Source organism: Camelina sativa, chromosome 4, assembly GCF_000633955.1.
Source record: "Camelina sativa cultivar DH55 chromosome 4, Cs, whole genome shotgun sequence".
Classification (NCBI taxonomy): domain Eukaryota; kingdom Viridiplantae; phylum Streptophyta; class Magnoliopsida; order Brassicales; family Brassicaceae; genus Camelina; species Camelina sativa.
The window spans coordinates 21,994,916-22,003,306 of NC_025688.1; the positions used below are offsets into that span (position 1 = coordinate 21,994,916).

Here is an 8,391-nt window from a genome sequence, read left to right on the forward strand (position 1 = left end):
GCTGAGCTCTGCCGCCGTATTGGCTACGGCACGATATTCTGCCTCAGTCGACGAACGTGCAACCCCTTTTTGCTTCTTGGCGGTCCAAGAGACGGGATGACTGCCAATATAAATGATGTATGCATTTGTGGAAGCGTAATCATCGGAATCGCCAGCCCAATCAGCGTTAGAGAAGGCATGGAGGGAGAGGGGATTGTTGGCCGAGAAGTAGATACCATGAGTTGGTGTACCTGCAAGATACCGTAGGATCCGTTTCGCAGCCTGCCAATGAGCTTCCGTTGGTTGATGCATGAACTGTGACAAACAGTTAACCGCATAAGCAATGTCGAGTCTCGTGAAAGCAAGGTATTGTAAGCTACCCACAAGTTGACGATAGACCGTTGGATCTGAGAGATACGCACCGGAGCGGAGTGTGAGCTTGGGGCTGGATGCCATGGGTGTACTTACTAGTTTGGCGTGCTGCATATTGTGGCGGTGAAGCAGGTCAATGGTATACTTCCGCTGAGAGAGATGGAGACCATGATCTGTACGATGTGCTTCCAAGCCAAGGAAGTAATTCAAGTCTTCAGGATCCTTAACCGAGAACCGATCAGCAAGAAGCTTGAGGATCCGAGCAATGCCAGGTTTACTGTTTCCTGTTATTAGGATATCATAGACATAGACCAACAAGTAGAAGAACTGTGAACCTTGTTTAAGAGTGAACAACGATGTATCTGAAAGCGAGTTTTGAAAACCAAGACTGAGTAAGAATGTGCGCAACTCTGTATACCACGCACGCGGAGCCTGTTTCAGGTCATAGATGGCTTTGTGAAGACGACAAACATGTAAGGGATTGTCTTGATCAACGAAACCAGGGGGTTGCTCCATGTAAACTTCTTCTGTGAGCGTACCTTGAAGAAACGCGTTGTTGACATCTAGCTGTTGGATCGGCAAAGCTTTAGAAACAGAAACATCAAGCACCAAGCGAATTGTAGTAGCTTTGATAATCGGGCTAAAAGTTTCAGTGTAGTCCCGACCATATTCTTGGTTATACCCTTTGGCGACAAGTCGAGCTTTGCACCTCTGATGAGAACCATTAGAGAGAAATTTGTTTTTGTAAACCCACTTACAACCGATGACATGTTGGTGTCTCGGTCGAGGGACCAATTCAAGAGTCCTATTCTGGACAAAAGCATCAATCTCAGTAGACATTGCTCCACGCCACTGTTTATCCTGCATCGCTTGGTTCAGGGTTTGTGGTTTGGGTGGGATGTGAGAGGAGAGGTGAGTATAGAGATTATGTTTTGGGTTTGGTTTAACAATGTTGTTTTTCCGTCGAGTTTGCATTTGGTGTTGGTTTTGTGGTGGTGGAGATGGTTGAGGAGTAGGAGGAGTTGGTGAAGGGGACGAGATCGGGGAGGCCGGGTTTAAAAAGGAGGATTCGGATGTACGGGACGGTGAATGCGGTTGTGGTGAAGGTGAGGATTCAAGTGACGATGACGAGGAGATAGTATTTGAGGGAGAATGGGATTGGGTTTGGTGTTGTGGGCTTTGTGGATCAGGTAATGGGCCAGGGTTTGGTAGTTCAGTTATTGGGCTTGAAGAGATAGATGGATCAATTGGGCTTTGTGAACCCGAAGGAATTGAGGGAGAGGACATACCTGTTCGTTAAGGTGTTGCTGAAACATCGATCTCTGTGAATGATGGCCTGCAGTCGGAGATTCCGGAGTCAGGTGGTGCGGATCTGTGCTAGCGGTGGCCGGTGGCGATGATGGAGACTGTACGAGCGGCCGCGGTAACGAGATGTGTTGAGGAGCGGAATTTTGCGGAGAGATGGGTTCGAGAATTACAGGCGAAGAGTGAGTATCTTTAAACGGATAAATCGTCTCATCAAACTTGACATGGTGGGATGTGTAGATTCTGCCGGAGCTTGGTTGTAAACAAAAGTAGGCGCTCTGCGTTGATGAATAGCCAAGAAAAACACATGGGGTGGATTTGTCTTCAAGTTTGTTGTTGTTGTATGGTCGTAGAAGAGGGAAGCAAAGACAACCAAAAACACGAAGCTTCATGTAATTGGGAGGCATGCCAAACAAGCTTTCGAACGGTGACTTCAAGGCTAGAACCGGTGTTGGTAACAGATTTATGAGGTATACGGCAGCAACCAATGCATATGACCAATACGATTTTGGCATACCAGCGTGAGAGAGCAGAGAGAGTCCAGTTTCAACGACGTGACGATGCTTGCGCTCAGATACTCCATTGTGTTCGGGAGTATGTGGAGGAGAAGTAAAGTGTGAGATGCCAGCGGTTGCAAGGAACGGACGGAGAGCAACAAACTCACCACCGTTATCTGAGTATAAGGTGCCAATTTTGACGTTGAAACGGTTCTCTACAAGGGCTTTGAACGGGATAAAGGTTTCGCGGACTTGGGATTTTGTTTTGAGGGGGTAAAGCCAAGTATAGCGGGTGTAGTGGTCAACAAATATAACATAGTATTTGTAGTTGTCAATAGAAACAATGGGGGAGGTCCAAACATCAGAGAAAATAAATTCAAGTGGTCTTGTGGAGATGATAGTAGAGGAGGAGAAAGGAAGTTTGTGAGCTTTATTGATAGAGCAATCAGAACATAATGATGAGGATGTTACAGATTGCAAACAGGGAAGAGAAGAATGAGAAACAACTGTTTTTAGAATGGAGATAGAGGGATGGCCTAAGCGATTATGCCAGTCAATTATTGATGGTTTTGGAGTGGCGGTTGCAAAGAAGGAAGGAACGGTTGAGAGGGAGACTGGCCACTCGTATAGCTCATCATTGGCTTTGCCTTGGAGTAACGGGACACCGGAGCACAGATCCTTCACCTGAAAATGTGCAGGAAAGAATTCCACAAAGACCTTGTTAGCATTACACAATCGGTAAACAGATATGAGGTTTTTCTTTATATGTGGAACGCAAAGAACATTGGATAAGGTTAAGTGACGAAAAGGAGAAGAAGATGAGGGAAAGGTAAGTGAACCAGTATGTATGATAGGAATACCAGTACCGTCGCCAAGAAGAACATTGTCACCACCATTGTATGGGTGATGGAGCGAGAGATTGTGCAGATCACTGGTCATGTGATGTGTGGCGCCGCCATCCATTATCCATGGACTTGCAGAGGACGCAGCGCCTAAAGCTAGATTGGCTCGTGGTTGCCAGGGACGAGGCTGAGACGGCTGTTGAGTATGATAGTATCCTTGATGTTGCTGAAGTTGACGGCAACGCTTGGCACTATGTCCGTGCACACCATATAACTGACACCTGCCCTGATAGCCTTTGGTCATCCGAGTATCCTGAGGTTGAGTATCGGACCGAGGAGAGCCATTGTTATGCCAGGACTGGGAGGAGCGGTGGTTGAGACGACCATGGTACGGGCGTTGGCGAGAGGCAACATTGGCAGTAATCGGAGCAGGGCTAGAGAGAGAATGGGAAACAGCCAGTAACTTGGCTTCCTTGTTAAGCAGTTTCTCGTGAACTTCAATGACAGTGGGAGGCGTGTCACGACCTTCCATTTGATCAATAATAGACTTGTATTCCTCTGGAAGGCCATCGAGTATGAACTCAATCTGTGCTTCATGTTCAACCGGTTTACCAAGTAAAGCAAGCTGATCAAAGCGAGAGGTAAGGCCTTGTAGATAATCATCAACGGTTTTGTCACCTTTGGTGTAGTGCTTCAGCTGGATGCGAAGCTGTTGAACATGTCCCTAACTGGAACATGTCCCTAACTGGGACTTGCATATCACAACCAGTCGTTTGCCCCCTAGTCAATAATCTGTAAACAGAGATAAATTTTTGACGCTTCGTACTTGCTTTGCAAGTTACACATGCAAGGAACCAAGGAGACAGAGAGGACTCCATTTACTACTTCAATTTGAATTATCTAAAATAGTAATAACCAACTAAAACTAAAGTGGTAAACACNGTTGTTTATCGCATGGGTAGGTTTACTATACTAAACTGTTCTTTCCTATACGCTGTTGCATACACTTCGTTTTCTCACTAACTGTTGAGCCGATGGCATATTGGGCCTATTGGCATCTACCGGATAACCTTTGAAAGAACAAAGTGAAATAGCAATCGACGCAGGAGTAAAGTGAATATTAACTTTCTAGAAAAATGTCCGAGCTACGTTAATGTAAAATGTTAATCCGTAAATCTTGATGATATCATGACCAGTTTTTTTGCCCCCTAGTCAAAATCTGTAAACAGAGATAAATTTTGACGCTTCGTACTTGCTTTGCAAGTTACACATGCGAGGAGGCAGAGAGGACTCCATTTACTACTTCAATTTGAATTATCTAAAATAGTAATAACCAACTACAACTAAAGTGGTAAACAAAAACCGAAAGTTGATCCTCCCGAGCTCTGGTTGCTTCGAAAACAATCCGCAAGTAGATGTCCAATCCTCCGGATTAGGTCCTGATCCTGGAAGTGGTACCAAATTCTCGACGTAAGGAGATATAACCGAAATATTTGAGGAGAGACAGCAAATCTCATCTTTCGCTGGATGATATTTGAACAACCTCTTGTGATTGTCATAAAAGACAAGATTCCCTAACTTTGAAACTGTGACCAGCGTGAACCAACATGGGTGGTTGTTAATAATGATACTGGCTAACTTTATGGAGTGAGTCTTACTCCATATATCTCCTTGAGAATCTATCATGCTGAGTATTTCTAGTTCCCATTCTGGCGCCTTTTTGGTTTTGGCTATGGCTAGACGGCCCTCAAGGTTCACCATGTGGATTTCCCAATTGAACCACGTACCTGGAACCGACACATTGCGGAACTCTAGTGTGTGAAGATCCAAGGCTAGTAAATTGAAACACCAGAAAGTGTATAACCAGTAGATTGACCCATTCACACACACTGACTTCCTTCCCACATCGACCCTGTGAGGAGGTGGATTAAGTTTCCTCCATTCACCAGTTTCAAGATCAAGAACCTCGCATTCTTCAACAGGAAAAAAACACATCCTCACCACTTTGTAGCAATCCGTAACTTTGTCTCTGCCGAATCCCATAGCCCAATTTCCCGGAAAGAAAGTGAGGTATGGTTTGTCTGCAAATTTTTTTGAACTTTTCAGACAACTCTCTAATCCATATTTGATGACTTAAGACTCTTATATACAAAAGCATATAAACACAGATTACCTCTTAGCTGACGTTCAAGAATAAAGGAAGGCACGGGATGATCTGGGGTACAAGGGAATCGCCGGAGTTGTCTGATCGATGGGTTCAAAACATTGATCCTACCTGGTTCTGGGATGCAGACCAAACCCTCACATGTCAGGGACGGTCGTGTGGCATCATCATCGCAGTGGTTTAAATAAACCATATCGATCTCTTCGTCACTTTCGAATCCCGACTCGTTCCGGTCTCCTCCGACAGCCAGGATTTTCCGGCGGTTGTTGTTCTGAACATTCATACGCCTCTCCACGAACAACTTCGATTCCAGAATTGATCTCCATTGTTTTGAAACAGTTTTGAATTTGAGTATTGATTTCAAAGGCAATGCAAGAAATATTTCTTCAAGTAGCTCGGGAACTATGTAAAGCATCATCGTCGGATTAGGTTCTGCAAATTGCAAAACTAAACTCGAAAGTCCAGTTTTGTCTTTTTTTTTTAATTTATATATAGATAAATCACAACTGTATGGAAAAAAAAACTAAATCACAACTGTATAAAACTACTTAATAATATCAGACGACAAAAAAAATCCCAAAAAAGAAAAAAACTTTTTAATTTTACCAGAAACCACCCGAAATATTTCATTATTTACTATTTAGCCCAGCCAAATTCTAAAAGGAATAATTTAGGTCACCTCTATCTCTCTCTTGTGCTCTCGTGCAGCCGAAGATCCTTCTCTGATCGTCACTCAAATCCAGTAAGCTGAATTTCCTCTTACTCTTCAATTTCCTAAACTCCAAATGAATAATTTCTTCAATTAAAGTTTTCGTCCTTGGATCTTCAGTTTTCTTGACTGATTCAGCTAACATTAGCGATTTGTCGGATTCTTTCAAATGGTTTTCGTCTAAAACTCCAAGTCAACCTAGAAACTTAAGTGATCCAACGAGAAAGGAGCTTTTTCAGCCAACAACTCTGCCTTCTCCTTATCTATCTGAGCTTCCTGTTCTAAGCACTTCTGCTTTAATGGCTTAAGCGATTCCTCCATTTCATGCAGCCGAGCCAAAGAAGCCTCCACTTTCTTCTTCTTTTCCTTTACTTCCTCCACTTTCTTCTCCAACCAATCCATCTTAAACCCTGCATCTTTCATGTATGCCAGTGCAATGCCTGTATCAGACAGATCATCATTGGAGAGGTCTTGAGGAGATTGGCATAGCTTCTTGGTTATGCTGAGAAGGACATTCATGTACCCTGTCCTCAAATGCGGGTTCTTCGAACGGAACTCTAATTCAATGTCTGGATGTTTTCTAAATATCCTTTTCACATGTAGGAACTGCATGTGGAAACAGAAAAGGAATTAATAAAGTAAACTCATAGCCATGTGTATATATATAGCTAGATGTATTGCTTTCAACTTCTCTATATTATAATTAGAAGGGTTTGTTTACCTGTGAAGGAAGAACTTGAACCCCATCGACAACTGACAAGGTTTCAGCGCCATGATGATTTGGCTTTATTTTTTTCAGAGGACGGCAAGGCACATCTAATTTCCCAATAAATTCAAGAACCTTAACTTCGGCAACAATCTTTAAATCTCCGTTCACCAGAAACCCACTATTTAAGGCCTTAAGAGGAACCATTTCTGAGAAACCCCAGTAGACACAGTTGGAATCAAGCCAGTGTTGTCTTTCTGTAAAGTCACGAAAACATAGAGCTGATCAAACAAGCATTTCTTGCACAATACGTAACTAGAATCACGTAGCAGAACAAGTCCCACGAACTATAAAAATCATAAAAATTGAACTTTTAAACTCATATATACACTAAGCGTTCCTGGAAATACACACCTCGCATGTAGGAGACTTCAAGTGGGATTTGGTTTACGATAGTAAAAGAAAACTTGACGTGTCTTCTCCATCCAGCAGGCAATGATTCATAATCAGAAACCTTTAAATACAGAGAAAGGTTATTAGGGGAGTTATTTCCCTTGGGATAAGCCAGAAGACGCCTGCAAGCACACAACATAAAAAAAAAGCAAAGAAAACAATCAGAAAAAAAAACAAAGGAGAATACATTATCATCCCGTAAACCTAAACCCTAAAAAAGGACTAAAATATTAGAAGGCAAGTTCGTCTTTGTACCAATTGCAGCCACCAACCACGAACTGATCAGAATATAGAAAATCAGATTGCAAGGAATTGAAATTCTTAATCACCCAAGTGAATTTCTTAATCACCCAAGTGAATTTCTTAATCTTAACAACTTGCTTCTCCATTGATCTTGATGTTAAGAAGAGAACGTGAAACCCTGGAACCGAAATACATGAATCTAGTCAATCGAAACAACAACACTCACAAAGTCACAAGCAATAGAAAAAGTTTGACAAGATAGATTTCAATTAGGAATCCAATCCTCGAAAAACTTATATTGACAGATACTTTGTCTAGGCATCGTCCTTATATAGTTTGATACTTTAACCCCCAAAATTTGGTAATGGTAGTTTAACATATTTGGATATATGCATATATGCGATTAGATTTAGTAACATATTTAAAAAATACTCAATTTCAATGATAAAAGAGTATTTATTTATCGATGGTCTAGTTTCATAATAAATATATTTAGGTAATTTAACATATTTAAAAATACTCAAGGTCATTGATCAATTTAACCCATCTCTTTGCTTAATAGAAAAGAGAGACCGAAATATCTCAAAAAGAAATACTCCATAAACAAACTTGAAGTAAACCACAAACTATCGAGTCGTCCAGGAACCACATTACTTCTTACAAGAAACACAATGCATTAAAGAACGGCTCATCAAAACCACGAAATATATAACATCCAACCTAAGCAGCTTATCAGAACTATATATAAGACCAAGAAGATAAAAGCCGTTAAACAACATCATCGAACGAGAGAGGAGCTCTGGCTACAGACACATCAGCAGTACCATTTCCTTCAGGGAAGGCCATAAGACGCCTGCAAAGAAAATTTAGTCAATAAACAATTTCACAAGAAAAATAAAACCCTAAATAGATGAAATCATTGGAAAAATAAGTTCAATTCTTACCACTTGCAGCCATCAGCGACGAATTCATCCGAGTAAATTATCCTGGATTGGAAAGAGGAGAAAATCCTTAATCACCCAAGTGAACTTTTTGTAATCAACTTCTTTCCCCATTCTTATCTGCAATCAATCTACCAGAACGCAAAGACAAGTTTAAAAAAAAAAAAAAAAAAAAAAAAA

The 8,391-nt window shown here is 41.7% G+C and overlaps 2 protein-coding genes and 1 long non-coding RNA gene across 3 annotated transcripts in view; all 3 read right to left on the reverse strand.

Moving 5' to 3' along the window:
• On the reverse strand, nucleotides 4,245-5,574 carry LOC104781744 (F-box/kelch-repeat protein At2g43270-like). Its single transcript, XM_010506482.1, has 2 exons — nucleotides 5,169-5,574; nucleotides 4,245-5,076 (listed from the first exon to the last, which is right to left on the reverse strand). Exons 1-2 carry the CDS (start codon nucleotides 5,572-5,574, stop codon nucleotides 4,310-4,312), a joined length of 1,173 nt encoding a protein of 390 aa, XP_010504784.1. The 3' UTR covers nucleotides 4,245-4,309.
• On the reverse strand, nucleotides 6,067-6,810 carry LOC104784147 (MATH domain and coiled-coil domain-containing protein At3g58210-like). Its single transcript, XM_019244190.1, has 2 exons — nucleotides 6,590-6,810; nucleotides 6,067-6,474 (listed from the first exon to the last, which is right to left on the reverse strand). Exons 1-2 carry the CDS (start codon nucleotides 6,779-6,781, stop codon nucleotides 6,067-6,069), a joined length of 600 nt encoding a protein of 199 aa, XP_019099735.1. The 5' UTR covers nucleotides 6,782-6,810.
• LOC104781745 overlaps nucleotides 7,786-8,391 on the reverse strand; it is a 1,241-nt gene continuing 635 nt past the window's right edge. Inside the window, exons 3-4 of the long non-coding RNA XR_002037590.1 lie at nucleotides 8,215-8,256; nucleotides 7,786-8,123 (exon numbers count right to left, since the gene is read on the reverse strand). This is a non-coding gene — a long non-coding RNA (uncharacterized LOC104781745). The remainder of the gene's footprint in view (nucleotides 8,124-8,214; nucleotides 8,257-8,391) is intronic.